The sequence below is a fragment of the Neoarius graeffei genome, chromosome 7, assembly GCF_027579695.1.
Source record: "Neoarius graeffei isolate fNeoGra1 chromosome 7, fNeoGra1.pri, whole genome shotgun sequence".
Classification (NCBI taxonomy): Eukaryota; Metazoa; Chordata; class Actinopteri; order Siluriformes; family Ariidae; genus Neoarius; species Neoarius graeffei.
This window is the reverse complement of record NC_083575.1, coordinates 19,368,331-19,383,222: the sequence shown is the minus strand read 5'-3', so window position 1 is coordinate 19,383,222 and position 14,892 is coordinate 19,368,331. Positions and strand designations below refer to the sequence as shown.

Sequence of the window (14,892 nt, the reverse complement as noted above, 5' to 3'; positions counted from 1 at the left end):
CACTTTCCTTAAGATACTCAACACTGACATCCTCTTACTGACTAAAACCTACATTGTACGAGTTGTGAAAAACAGTTCAAATGTAATAGCAGCATGCTATTAATATATATGTGTTAATAAATGTCATATGTGTTGTGTTCATGAATTAAAATGTCACTGGATCAGAAAATCCTATGCAGAACCTCCCCAGTGTTTCAGGCCTCAGTGCTGTAATGCTCAGTATCAGATCCCTAATTATACATCTTATAGGGAGTAACCTAATGTATTTTAGTTACAACAGCGTTTCCATCATGAGTGTTTTTCTTTGCTGTGTGTGTTTAATAATTAGCCGAGCCCACTCCCCTGGAATGGCAGCACCTTCTTTTACGGGAGCACAGCGCTTCAATATGTCCTGTCACTCACCGTCAGCCCGTGGACACAACCTGCTAGCATCCCCTAATAGTACCCTGAATGAAACAGCCCTGATACCTGAGATGGAGCCCATCCGGCCTGATCTCTGCATTGAGCAGTTGTGGACAGAGACCACTAGTTCCTACAGGTTAGTCACAACCGTTAGATATATGAAAGCTGTCAGATTGTACTGGACTTCATGTTAAAACTAGTGCTGTCAAGCGATTAAAATATTTAATCGCGATTAATGTCGCGACAGTCATAGTTAACTCGCGATTAATCGCAATTTAATCGCACATTTTTGTCACATAAAAAACCATTGTAATTCTCTTATCAGCATAAAAAAGTGAATGGGCTTGCCTTGTACCAATTTTTTATTTTTTTTTTTATTGCAAAGCATAGCACGTCTTGACACACCCACTGCAAAGTGAAACCTAAGCCGAGCACCGGCGCGGGGCTAGCAAGAGAACCATGACTGAAATGATCTACTGTTTGAGTTAGTCTACAACTCTAATCAGAGAGATAGGTTAGACAGTGACGGTAGGCTTGACATGCTTGATTATAATATAAAGTACACTATTATATTAAGTTTAAGTTGTTCGTTGATAAATATTGCATTGAATCTGATCTTTACTGTTTCAGCTCACTTAACACACTTTGTACTTTTACACTTTCTGCCTGTTGATGCGTCGCGCTGTCCAATCAGAGGCGGCCAAATTTGCATATTACAGGAAGGATTTCTGGGATAGCATTGAGTTTACAGTTCAGAGGGATCTGGCTTCTTTAGACGCTGTCTTCTTAAAACTGAATAAATATTTAAAAAGAGCCAAATTAGACAGTCTTTTGAACGGCTCTTTTCAAAGAACGGATCACAAAGATGCGGATCCCATCAAAGAGCCATAAATCCCATCTCTACTAGCGCGCCCTGCCCGCGCTGGTTCTTTTGGGGGGGGGGGGGGGAGAGGACTCTGGCTGTGCGGGGCATTACAGTCTAGCTGCTGGTTTTCTAAGCAAAGTCTCTGTTCCAAGTTCCCGGCAGTTTCAAAAGCTTATGAAAAACCTACATCATGTCACAGAGCGTTAATCTCGCGATAAAAAAATTATCGCCGTTAAAATTGAGTCAAGTTAACGCGTTAATAACGCGCCATTTTTGACAGCACTAGTTAAAACTGTTAAAAATGTTATCTGTTATCACCGTCGCCACAGGCTTGCTCATTAGGGATAGATTAGGGATAAAATTAGCTCATGTTTAAAGTCATTAAAATTTTGTAAAGCTGCTTTGCGACAATGTCAGTTGTTAAAAGTGCTAGAAAAATAAACTTGGTGTGACAGCAAAGAGGATAGTTTACTGTCTAAAGAAAAAAACAACATTTCTGCTTCTATTTTCAGTCACATAATTGGGTGTCATGGCCTTGGTTTTCACTGTTATGCAGATAACACTGAGTTATATCAGTTCTAGCCCTTCTGTCCCTCTTCTTTTTTTTTTTTTAAACTCCGTACTAACAAAACAGAAATTCAGTCAATTTCTTGTTAGTGACCTCTGTTTCTACACTCTCTATCGATTGAAGTCCAGGTTAAAACCTAAATCTGCCTGTTTGTAGTATTGGGATAAATTATTTGACTCATCACTTAACTTTGATTCTCATATTAACTCACTTCCAGATTCTACCTTCCTACACCTTTGCAATATTGCTAGACTCTTCCCTATATTAAACAGCAAAGATTCTGAACACTAGTTCATATCTTCATCAGGTCTTGCTTTGGCTACACTGTTTTTAGTGCTCTTCCTGTTAAAGTTCACACTAAATTGCAATAAATTCAAAACAGTCCTCAGTTGCATCATAATCAGCCCACATTACACCCACTCTATATAAACTGCTCCAATTACCTGACTGTCCCTTTCTGAGTTCTTATAATAACCTTCAAGGCCATCTGTGGTCTGGAACCACAGTACATATCTGACTTTATTCATCCCTGTACCCCCGCCTACACGCTTCGTCAAAAATAAGTGCGTCACATGGAAATTGTAGACTTTTGTCAGCATATTTAAACAAGCAAACATTTCACCATTTTGATACAGTGCCTACAGGTAAAGGTGAAATACTTGAACAAAACAACAAGGAAAATTAGCTCTTTCAGTCATTTATTCAACAAAAATATCAATAGATGCAATTTTCTTCTGTGGAGAAAGTAAGTGCACCTTTGGTTTCAGAAGCGAGTATTGCTCTCTTTAACAGAAATAACTTCTTGTAGGCGTTTTGCATACTTGTCCACCAGTCTCTGGCATCGCCTTGCTGAAATTTTTGACCACTCTTCCATGCAAAATTCCTTCAGTTGCAAGATGTTTGAGTGTTTTCTTGCATATGCTGCCCTTTTCAAATCTCCCCACAACATTTCAATGGGGTTCAATTCTGAGCTTTTACTAGGCCATTCCATAACCGTCTATTTCTTCTTTTTGAGCCATTATTTAGGGGATTTGCTTGTGTGCTTAGGATTATTATTGTTTTGAAAGGTCCACCTCTGGTTCAACTTTTGAACAGATGGCCTCACGTTATCTTCAAGCACTCTTTGACATGATTTCAGAATTCATAGATGAATCAGTGAACGAAAGCTTCCCAGTCCCTGGGGCAGTAAAGCAACCCCAAACCATAGCATTTCCACCATCATGCTTTACAAGTTGGTATGAGGTTCTTGTCCTGAAAAGCTGTCTTTGGTCTGCACCACATATGTGCATTCTTACTGTGGCCAAACAACTTTTACCTTTGATTCGTCTGTCCAGAGCACGTTATTCCAAAAGGCCCGGTCTTTGCTTATATGTTCAGCTGCAAACTGTAGTCTTGCTTTAACGTTTCTTTTGGACAGCAAAGGCTTTTTCCTTGCATACTTCCCATGCAGGTCAAATTTGTCCAGTCTCTTTCCGATTGTAGATATGTGCACTTCCACACCAACAGTTGCAAGAGTTATCTTCAGATCCAGTTGTTTGAAATCTACACCACTTGTAGATGATTTTCCTTACAGTGGAATGATTTCTTTCTAATAATTTAGAGAGCTTGTTAAACCTTTGCCAGATTCATAGGCATCCACAACCTTTTTTCCGAGGTCCTTAGAGAGCTCTTTAGATCTTAGCATGATGACACCACAGACTTCAGTAGCAAAGAGAGCACCAGACCCTAATCAGTGGCACCTAATCTGGAAAAACTGATTCTAATTTATGGACTTGAGAGTGTGATGTGTAAGGGTGTACATACTTTTTCTAGGGTGTCATATATATAAAATGAAAATTACTACAAAATGTTAATTTTGTGTTGCTTGTTGGAGTATGTTATCTTTATCTGTAGGCTCTGTATCAAAGAGAGTGATGTTTGCTCGGTTAAAGTGCTGATGACACGTTTTTGACATCTTTGGCGATGTTTTATAACATAAAAAGTCATTCCTGATGATCCATATATTAATTCACGAAGGCGCCTATTTTACAAGTTATGATAAACGCGGCTATTTGGGCAAATTTGACAGGGCTGCAGCACCCAGGAGACGAAAGAGGAGGAGGAGCTATATGACATCAGCGAAATAACCTTCCTCCTCACTTACCAGTTTGTTGTTGATGCGACAGGTGTTCAGTTTGTCATTATTATTATTATTATTATTATTATACATTTTATATAAGTTATTATGCCTTCGCGTTGTGTTGCTGGCTTTTGCTCCAAGACCCACAAGGATGGGGTAAGTTTATTCAAGTTTCCCAGAGATCCCGAGCTGCATGCGAAGTGGGTGAAGCAAGTCAGGTGCACTCGTGACAAGTGGGAGCCCTCACCAACATCCGTCCTGTGCTCTGAACACTTCGATTTGGATTGTTTTGACACCCTTCCCAGCTTAAAAGAATCTCTTGGGTGTTCAGTTCAGCACAAACGTGTGTTACTACCATCAGCAGTGCCTACACAGTGTTGCCAGATTGGGATTTTTCCCGCCCAGTTGAGTGGTTTCAAGTGCATTTTGGTGGGTTTTGAACATATTTTGGGCTGGAAAACGTCAGTAGTATCTGTTGCCAGATACTGCTGAAGTTTTCCAGCCCAAAATATGTTCAAAACCCACCAAAATGCACTTGAAACCGCCCAACTGGGCGGGATTCCTCCCAATCTGGCAACACTGCCAGTATTCCGGAGGGGGTCTACTAGTAGCTATGCCGGATCCAAAGACAGTCCTCCTGTCAGAACATGTGTTGTGAAACGACATAAGATAAAGGTACGTAGAGCTATAGATTCTACATGATAATCATAAATGTAATCATAAAGTCGGCATGATATCAGTCATGTATTTGCTTGTGAAAGCTTGCGGCTTTCATGTAACTGCCGCCTAGCAACGAGAGGCAAAGGGTAAAGAGGGTAGGCTATCATAGATTCTATTCGGAAGAGATCAACACAATTCTAGACTCCCAGAAGAGGAAGAGCTAGCACTAGAGAGTTCACCGGCGTTTTCATGCGCCATTTCCATTGAGTAGAACCAGAGTAGAACAGCCAGTGAACCGCAGCGTGTTCTCCCGCTGACGTCACAACATGGCCGCGAGCCACGGACCCAGTTTTCTTGCGCTGTGCAATTAAAAGTTGGATATTTGCGTAACAACAGCTTCTTTTCACGTAATTATAACAGAAATCTAACATGTTTGCCATGTTGTATAGTTTATTTAAGAAATTGCATAGAGTCATGTTCGTGTCATCAGCCCTTTAAATATGTTGACAAAAGTCTCAATTTCCATGGGATATACTTCTTTTTTTCATACGATTTGTATGTTGTGCTCGATTTGACTTGAAACTTGGAATAACTGTCATTTTTTTTTACCTCCCTGCTTTTGAGCTACAAAGTGGGGGGAGAAATATGCATTTTTGTAAACAATAATCGAGCCAGCTAACTGATGAGTGATGTATACTTTCCTCGTTAAAGGGAAACTTAGGATTTTTTTTAACCTAGGCCCAATTTTCCCATCTTTTTGGGTCCAAATTTTTAGTAGGTACAAATTAATCAAAATTGGTCCAGTATTGAGTTAGAATGCTATAACTGGCAACTGCAAAACCACTATACGATGTAATCCTATGGGGTAAACATCCGTGTCAAAGTAAAGTGCTTGTTTTCGCCAGTGACAGGCTCATAATGTTATTATATGTGTCTGCCAGCATGGAAAGGATCCCTACAGAGATACAGCTGTGTCAGTTTTCCTCAATAACTGTAAAGAAACTGCAGAAAATGACTTTCACAAGCTAATTTTGCTGTCTTAGGCTCCTGACCATGGATGGCTGTGGCATTATCAGGATTCGAACACGTACTCTCTGGATAATAGAGCAAACGCTTTTGTGTTATGCCATTCGGGAGCCCGGTAGCAGGATGTTTAACATTATACCAGCCAACCTTTGGAATTAATTTCCTCAAAGTCTTGGTGATCTCTATTTCAGATTTTAAGGCTGAATTAAAAACATGTCTGTTCATGTAGTACCATTCCAATTCATGTGCCCCCATACTAGGTGGCTGCTCCTGCCTTTGTCCTTTATTTTTATTTTTTTTAAAGATATTTTTTTGGGCTTTTTGCACCTTTATTGGATAGGACAGTGTAGAGACAGGAAATGAGCGGGAGAGAGAGAGACGGGAAGGGATCGGGAAATGACCTTGGGCCGGAATCGAACCCGGGTCGCCCGCATTCATGGTATGGCGCCTTAACCACCTGAGCCACGACGCCCCCTTTGTCCTTTATTTTGTCCCGTTATTTATCTTTATTTTATCACATCTGTTTTTTCTGATTCCTGTATGCACACATGTTGGTCACGTTTATTAGTTTTATTCATCCTGGTCTTATTTTGTTGTATGCAAGTTATTTGCAGGGATTTTTAAAGTGACCTTATGTTTGAAAGGCTCTATATAAATGAAATCATTATCATCATGTACTCTAATTTCTATGTTTGCTTAGGGAGAAGAGCTGCCAGGCGTCTAAAGTGTTCATTACTTCTGACCTGTGTGAGAACAGATACCTGTGTTTCTTGGTTGAATCCCACCAACAGCTCAGGTGAACATACACTCATTTCTTAAAATCTTCTCATTTTTGCCTTTGTTATTAAAAATGTGATTTCCACAGTCGTGCCTGCTTTTTGGCTTTACTGCATAATGGTTCTATTTAGCTTTTACACGGCTTTCTTGTCCACTCTTGTGTGGTTCTTCTAGATGTGTCAAGTTTCTTGAAAGCAATGAAACTCCCCAACTCATATTTGCGTCAGTTACTTCCATTCCGGCCAAAGATGCTGCACCTTTGGAGGTAAGGAAATAAGTTCAAGGCACGTAAATAGAGACAAACCGACGACTAAATTGTCTATAGAATCAGGATCATTGCTTAAAACATATTGTGACTATTTAATTAGGTGCCCTTTTAAATCTTAGATTCATACAGAAATGATGGTTATAAATCTCATGATGAGCAGTTAGAGATATTACATCCATAAAATGTAGGTGTGCCGTTCCTATGGCAATAAGTCTTTTGATATCATTTGATATTGTGAAAATTGCATTACCTTATTTTTTGTACATATCAAGTAACATTATTATAAAACATAAAAAAACCCTAGCATTACTCTTTGTGGTACTAGTATTTTATTAGCAAATCTAAATATAATATATTGTATATTATTAAAAATTGATTGAATTATGATGTTCTTGGTTTGTGTGTCTGTACTTTCTTATTTTATAGGACATCGATGCGTTGCTGATATTAGAGACCAATGGCAGCTTGGTGTTATACACAGGAGTCACACGGGTGAGCTTTTGTTTGTGTCATGTTGTTCTAACTGTCTAAATTTAAAATAAATTCAAATGGGTCTCAGACCCTAGATGAAAGTTTTCTTTATCTGTAACCATAATCAGTTCACACGTCAGAAAATGTGTTCTTTTAATATGGCATTTGACATTGCTGCTTATTTGATTATGACTGTACGTATAGTCTAAATAGTAATGAGTGAAGTGTGTAAATGTGTTGTCATAACTGTAGTTGTCAGCACTAGATAACAGTCCCCAATTACTGGTACAGAAACTGCTAAGTAATCTTTATTTAAACACCACCCCAAATGAAACACCGCAAATGAATCTTCCATCAAGAAAGCTGGAGTTTCTGACTGCATGAACACTAGTCTCATTTACGGTGATGCTGTTCTTTTATCACTATCTCGACAGAAACACACCACAGCCACACAACATGGCGTTTTCACAGAGGATGCATATGTGCAGTAACTATCTAACTTACATTTGCAAGATGAAAAAAAAAAAAGCTGGGTTCTCAGTGTCGGTGCTGTAAACAGATTATCTTTAGCTTCTAATGTGACCACAGCTAGACTCTGAATGCCAGCCATCTATGCTATTGACTTCCTAAACCGCTGAAAGCCAGCACGGCTCAGCTGGTTAATTTGTTACTTTTGTAATATGATATTTTTAAATGCAGTGCTGTACAATTGCAGTGCAATACAGAGCACTGAGCTTGATCGTTTTGCATATAAGACAGACGTCTTATATGCAAAACGATCAAGCTCAGTGCTCTGTATTGTTATTTCTTTTGTACCTTTTTATAAGCCTAATTTCTAAAGAGCCTGACAAGCAGCATAACAACAATACTCATCATATTTTTCCTCATTATCCATATAGCGCTAGCATTAGGCAAACTTCTGCCAGATACTAGGTCTGTGCAGTATATCAGTGAAAAAGTCCCTACATGGTCTTACAATGCTATGATATTCAGTGACATTGACTCAGAGTATATCATAGTGCAAAATAAATATATTTGCCATGGAACTTCACTTATTTTTTAAATGATAGAAACATCTTACTTAATCTTAAAATCAAAGCTCTTTTGACATTTTTGGGTGTAAAAACTAGTTGCAACTAGAGGTGGACAAAATACTCAAGTTCATTACTTAAGTCAAAGTACAGATCCCACTGGTCAAGTGTTACTCCGATACAAGTGAAAGTTGTCCAGTCAAATTTTTACTCAAGTTAAAGCACTGAAGGTACTTGCTTTGAAAAATACTTAAAGGTGGGGTATGAGATTTTGGAATAACGGTTCCCGCAAGCCATATTTTGAAAAGAAACACGCCCGCCCTCGCCATGCTCCCACCCCCCGCGTCTCCACCCCTCCTCCCCCTTATAAAGCCTGAGAAAATCAGCCTTTATAATGGGTGTCTATTGCGTTACACACCAGTGGAGAAGAGTGTAGAGAGCTTGGAAAAATAGCTCAAACTTTCTCATTTAAACTGTGTTTTCAGCCCCAATTTTCACTCCACACACACAATTTTCTCAAAAGTAGTAGCCACACTTGTCCTGATTCACACAATGTGTCTACCTACACGATAGGACTTGCAGTTTTTGAATGAGAAGCCTGAAAGTGAGGAGAGGATAGCCGCGCAGCCCCATAGACTGCCATTATAAACTTGGCAGAAAAGTCACTCGTTTTTAACTCGCTCTAGTGACCTCATTTTTTACACTACAGACAAAAAAATTACATCAGTGTGTTCAGGAGATCCTTGTGGCGCTCACTGTGAAAGAATTTTTTGAATATCTCCTTCCGTTTTCGTGTAACTCCCCGTTGTTTGGAGGGAGCGCACTGAGAAAATCCTGCGCTCTGTGTGACACTCTGCTCGTGCTCTCTCACACACACACACATACACAGAAGGGACGGGCTGCTCGCGGGCTTCAGTCTGATTGGCGTGTCAGTATCCAATCATTTTGAGGTGGTACCTCGATATGATTGGATGGCGTTTTTCCTTTATCCACTGTAGACTGGATTAAAATATTTCGTTTTTGGGTCAAACCTTCTATTGTACTGCTTGCAACATGGGTGTGAGGAGCTTTTCAAGCAATATGGTAAAAAATACTCCTGAAAAAAATCTCATACCCCACCTTTAAGTATTTAAAGTACATTTTCTGTCAACACATTGTTGTATTATTGTCACAACGCTTCAATACCTAATGCCGTTACCAAAGACAGAAATGTGAATTCACGAAAGGAACGCATGCTGTGCCATCATGGTGTTTTAACGTTAAACTAGCTAGTCAGTGACGCTCCACCTGACATGCTAGCAAACTCTTTTCAAACTTGAAATTATATTGGGTAGCTAATGCTACTAGAAAAGAAAGATTTCTACATTGTTTATTTAGCAAGATTATGCTCAAACATATTTCTGAAAGGGCTTCAGATAAGTTAACATTATTCATGTTAGCGTAACTCCGTTTTTACATGCTAACTAACAGTGTTCAAGTTAACTAGCTATGTGTTAATGTTAGTCGTGGACAAGGCGATGGCAACTTGGCGGACAAATCCATAGAAAGCCATTTGACTAACCAGACTGCATAGCTATTGCAACGTTATCGCTAGCTCTAAAAGCACAGACAACTTCACTGCAAGCTTTCTCTTGGAATAAAACCTTTATATAACTCAATATGCTTCCGCAGATTAGACGGCGAGTTTTTGTAGGCCGTGATGCGGTTCGTTTTCGGCAACTAAGCAAACATCTCATCTCATTATCTGTAGCCGCTTTATCCTGTTCTACAGGGTCGCAGGCAAGCTGGAGCTTATCCCAGCTGACTACGGGCGAAAGGCAGGGTACACCATGGACAAGTCGCCAGGTCATCACAGGGCTGACACAGACACAGACAACCATTCACACTCACATTCACACCTACGGTCAATTTAGAGTCACCAGTTAACCTAACCTGCATGTCTTTGGACTGTGGGGGAAACCGGAGCACCCGGAGGAAACCCACGCGGACACGGGGAGAACATGCAAACTCCACACAGAAAGGCCCTCGCCGGCCACGGGGCTCGAATCCCGGCCCTTCTTGCTGTGAGGCGACAGCGCTAACCACTACACCACCGTGCCGCCCTTCTAAGCAAACATTTAAAACGAAATGCATCTTTAATCCTTTCAGAAAACTGAAACATGGGTTCTGGGTAAAGCCATGGGTCCCTGCATTCCGCAGAAGAACCGCCTCCTTCCATTTTGCCATCATCTGAATGTGTTCAAATAATGCTGTTGAGAAATAATTGAACTTGATTTTATACAGTCTATGGTCGTGAGGTGACCCTAGTGATTACTGTGTCAGTGTCACCTGCGAAAAAACCAATCACGTTTTAGAAAAGAAAAAATATCCACTTTCAAAGCCGCTTCATAGTAATGGGTAACGAGGCCCTTGATTGAAATGTAGTGGAGTAAAAAGTACGATATTTGCCTTTCAAATGTAGTGACGTTAAAGTCATAAGTTTCCAAAAAAAATACTCACATAAAGCACAGATACTCAAAAAGTGTACTTACAGTACTCAAGTAAATGTACTTCGTTACTGTCCACTTCTGGTTGTAACTATGCCACCAGCACTACATCAAAAATGTCACACCCAAAAAACTTGTCCTAAGAATAAACTAATGATTATTCAGTCTTGGGTTTGAACCAACAACCTTTCAAAGGAGCTAATATTGTAAAAAAAAAATACATCTTTGAACGATTGCTTTAAGGGTTTGTAATAGTTTGTATGCAGTTTTTAAGGTCCTCTATAATTTAGAAGATTTTTCTTCTGCTGCTTTGCATCTGGCATTAAATCATTGTTTGTTTATAGCTAGAATTGGCAAGTCCCAGATGTTGTAAGTTTTACAGTTATGACTGACAGTATTTTCTGGATTTAGAACATGAAACTGATTGGTTGTGTGCATCACTGCTATACATCATACCTTGTCACAACACTGATTATCTAATTGTTCTGTAGAAAATGACAGGCTTGGATTATAAACAGCTAAGAGGACTGATTTCATAGCTGAGCCTGGCCCTTTTTGAATCTCACATGAAGTTGTCTCTTTTCTTCTTAGGTGAGCAAAGTGTTTGTTCATGGTCTTCTGTCACCAACCTTAAGTCTGCCAAACTCCCTGCCACACTTAAACACCGCCCTGGAGAACGTGAGCACTCCGGCAAAAGCAACCATCCAGCATATGAGCAGGCTTGAGGAGGTACATAACAGGGACCTTTCAAGGGAAACAATCTTCAGATTATTAAGGGGAAGTTGTATCATGAATTGAATGAGAGGAGTATGAAAAGTCCTGAGATGCAAATATTTAAAGGAGAACTGAAGGCAATTTTTTTTAGTATCAAAATCCTATTTATCTCATTTTATTAAATATAGGAATGCATTTTTGATCGCTATTTTGTCACTGCAGTAGCAAGTTATGAGTGTTTGAAATATGCTCTGTAATATATCAGTCCATATGTCAAAGCAATGGCTGTAAACGAGATGCGTTGAGACCTGTGCGAAACATCGTAGGACGGAAGTAAAACGTACAGCGGAAATCAAAGTGACCGACATCTGCCAACGTTGTCAAAAGACGTGCGCGCCCTCTTTCAAATGCTGATGTAATCAAGCCAGAAGTTTTGTTTGTTTTGATAGCAATCAGGAAAGTTTGAAAAAAGTAGGCAGTAATCGTCATTTAAACTCGTTTTTGTGCAGTATTTCGTTTGGAAAACAGTTCATTTGGTGGAATAAATGTGACACAAGATGCAGAGTATGTGTTTTGCACCTAGTTGTGGTCTGGCTGACACTTCATGTTTCGAAGTCTCACACAAGTCTCGTGAAGATTGCGCAGATAAGTGATGCCTGCCATGGACCAAACAAACTAAATTCAACATGGCTAAAAACTGAATAGGCCGATAAGTGTAATATTTAATTGCAATTAGTTGCCAGTACGAGTCATGATACAAGGTTACTAAAACCGAAAACGTAATTGAATAACACATTTAATTAAGAAGGCGGCACGGTGGTGTAGTGGTTAGCGCTGTTGCCTCACAGCAAGAAGGTCCGGGTTTGAGCCCCGTGGCCGGCGACGAGGGCCTTTCTGTGTGGAGTTTGCATGTTCTCCCCGTGTCCGCGTGGGTTTCCTCCGGGTGCTCCGGTTTCCCCCACAGTCCAAAGACATGCAGGTTAGGTTAACTGGTGACTCTAAATTGACCGTAGGTGTGAATGTGAGTGTGAATGGTTGTCTGTGTCTATGTGTCAGCCCTGTGATGACCTGGTGACTTGTCCAGGGTGTACCCCGCCTTTCGCCCGTAGTCAGCTGGGATAGGCTCCAGCTTGCCTGCGACCCTGTAGAACAGGATAAAGTGGCTAGAGATAATGAGATGAGATGAGATTAATTAAGAAATAAAGCAAGTTTAAAAATGACTTCAGTTCTCCTTTAATAGTGCAATGATCAGTGCAATTGATGTTCACTCCATAGGTCTGAGGTTTGGATCAGAAAGATCTGTTTAAATTTAGAGTTACTGTTCAAACAAATGCACCTTCATTAATGAAAGGCTGTCTGAACAATGGAATTGAAAAGTTTTGTTCTTTTCTTAACTTGGAAGTAGGGTTGGGCGGTATTACGGTAAGAAGGTATCCCGAGGTATCCAAAAGTACCAACGGTATCGGTCTCATTACCGTCATTTAAAAAAAATATATAATATCTAAATAAATATGGAGTACATGAGGTCATAATATAAAATAATAAATTGAAGATCATCCCGAATAACTGTGTGATCGTATTTTCACTAATTCTATCAATTTCCTAAAGAAGTTCTCATCGCGTGCAGGGTTGTTTGTCGTTACCATGGCAACCCTGCGTGACATTTGGAGTCTGACAGAAAGCTTCGCAAGAGACTGAGACCGCGGTTGAAAGATGGCAAGTCAAGATAACGAGTTAGTGGCAAAAAAAAAATACAACATCGGCAGTGTGGCAGTATTTTGGTTTCAAACCAAACGAAAAGGAAGAGCCAGCAATAATGTAAATGACCGTGCAAAATCGAAAAAAATCTAATATGTCCCCTAAGGCACACCATAGCCTGGGGTACTCCACTTCCACGAGATCTCTCTAATGAGTTGTGTTTTGAGTAGGTTACATGAGTAACAACAAGGTAAAATAATATAACGTATGACATTTGGGATGTGGGTAATAAACGTTTGAAATGTCATCTACTGAAGAAACGGAAGAAAACATCGTAGCGTAAACTGTTAGGTTTCTGGTGGGAATCAGCAATGCGCTTGCTATCTTTGTTGGGTGTGTTAAACCGTATGGATTTAAGTGGAATAATTGTAAGGAGTTATGTGATCAAGACAACGTTTTAAGCAAGGTAAGGCCATTTGATTATTAATTTCCCCGCCATGGCATGACGTGGGCCCATATGATTTTGCCTTGTGCAGCTATCATGCATTTGAATTAGATTCGCCTCATTTGCGCTGAAGAATATGGTTTATCGCGCAGTCTAAACGGACTTTGGTGTTGGTTGATTTTCTTTTCTTTTTTTTATTTCCCATGCTTGAAAGGGTATGATCCTGCTCATCGTGTACTTTTTTTGATGGAGTAGGTGAAATAGTGCTGCAAATGGCGTTTTAACGCAGACATGTGTAAACGACAGTTGAATGCTATTTTCAAGATGAAGGAAGAGTTGCGTGATGCTTTGAAATATCTCTTAATCCATTCATCAATGCACAAAATTCGCTTTGCTGCTTAATCCATACCACAATGCACATAATTCGCTATGCTGCTTTTAAATAGTACATTTGAGGCATAGGCGCAGGTCTGGACAAGGTCCGCCGGTATAGGCGCACGTTACACAGTAGGCCGAAACAAAATATTATTTTTTTCTCGGTAATACCGTATACCCCGGGAAAACACAGAGACAGTTTAAAGGTATCAAAATTTGGATACCGCCCAACCCTACTTGGAAGATGATTATATTCAATTGATAAAAACAGAAAACACAAAACAGAAGCTCATCAGTATAAACTGACAGGAAAAGAGCTTTAGAGCAAATTGATTTAATCTACCACTCACTATGAAGGATAACTTTACGTTACACGAATTACATTCACTGTGACTTTTCCGACTGCTTGTACATTTCTGTCACAGTTGTGTCCGATGCCTTATAACTGTTGTAAGGTGCCATGCTTTTATCCAAACCTCCCACATCCATCTCTTACCACGGCCTTTAGACTGATATGCCTTCCCCGGTGTCAGAGATGAGGACAGTTCAACATCATGAGTCATCGTGGCTAGAGGACTCTCCGTTTCAGCAGGTTACGCCACATATCCAGGCCCTGCGAGACCCAGTCAGCAACCGGCTCACACTGGTCAGCCAGCAAGCAGTACTCTCTCTCTCACACACACACACCCACACCCACACACACACTTTTATTTCACTGATATTAGGCCAGGGGACCAGATAACCTTTTTAAAAACTGGGTTGAGAGCTGAGCATTTACATTGTCAGATGTGGGAGTCGCTAATTCTCATCCTCCCACTTTCAGTTTGCGGCACTGGCAATAAAAATGAGTACAAAAACCAAACAGTACAGAACAGATGCAATAACAAGTTACCACAACAAATTTCTAGTGATGCATTGTAACAGCATGCATGGACAGATGTATGGACTTTATTTTAATATTACGTATCGGTGCTCTGAAATTTGTGT

At 40.0% G+C, this 14,892-nt stretch overlaps 1 protein-coding gene across 3 annotated transcripts in view; it reads left to right on the top strand.

Annotated features, from left to right (window-relative positions):
• Positions 1-14,892, top strand: part of anapc1 (anaphase promoting complex subunit 1) — a 93,989-nt gene that overhangs the window by 12,281 nt on the left and 66,816 nt on the right. For all 3 annotated transcript variants that reach the window (XM_060925375.1, XM_060925376.1, XM_060925374.1), the window contains exons 10-15: positions 329-538; positions 6,341-6,436; positions 6,592-6,682; positions 7,112-7,177; positions 11,265-11,402; positions 14,414-14,551. In XM_060925375.1, the coding sequence (XP_060781358.1) occupies positions 329-538; positions 6,341-6,436; positions 6,592-6,682; positions 7,112-7,177; positions 11,265-11,402; positions 14,414-14,551 (739 nt within the window). The remainder of the gene's footprint in view (positions 1-328; positions 539-6,340; positions 6,437-6,591; positions 6,683-7,111; positions 7,178-11,264; positions 11,403-14,413; positions 14,552-14,892) is intronic.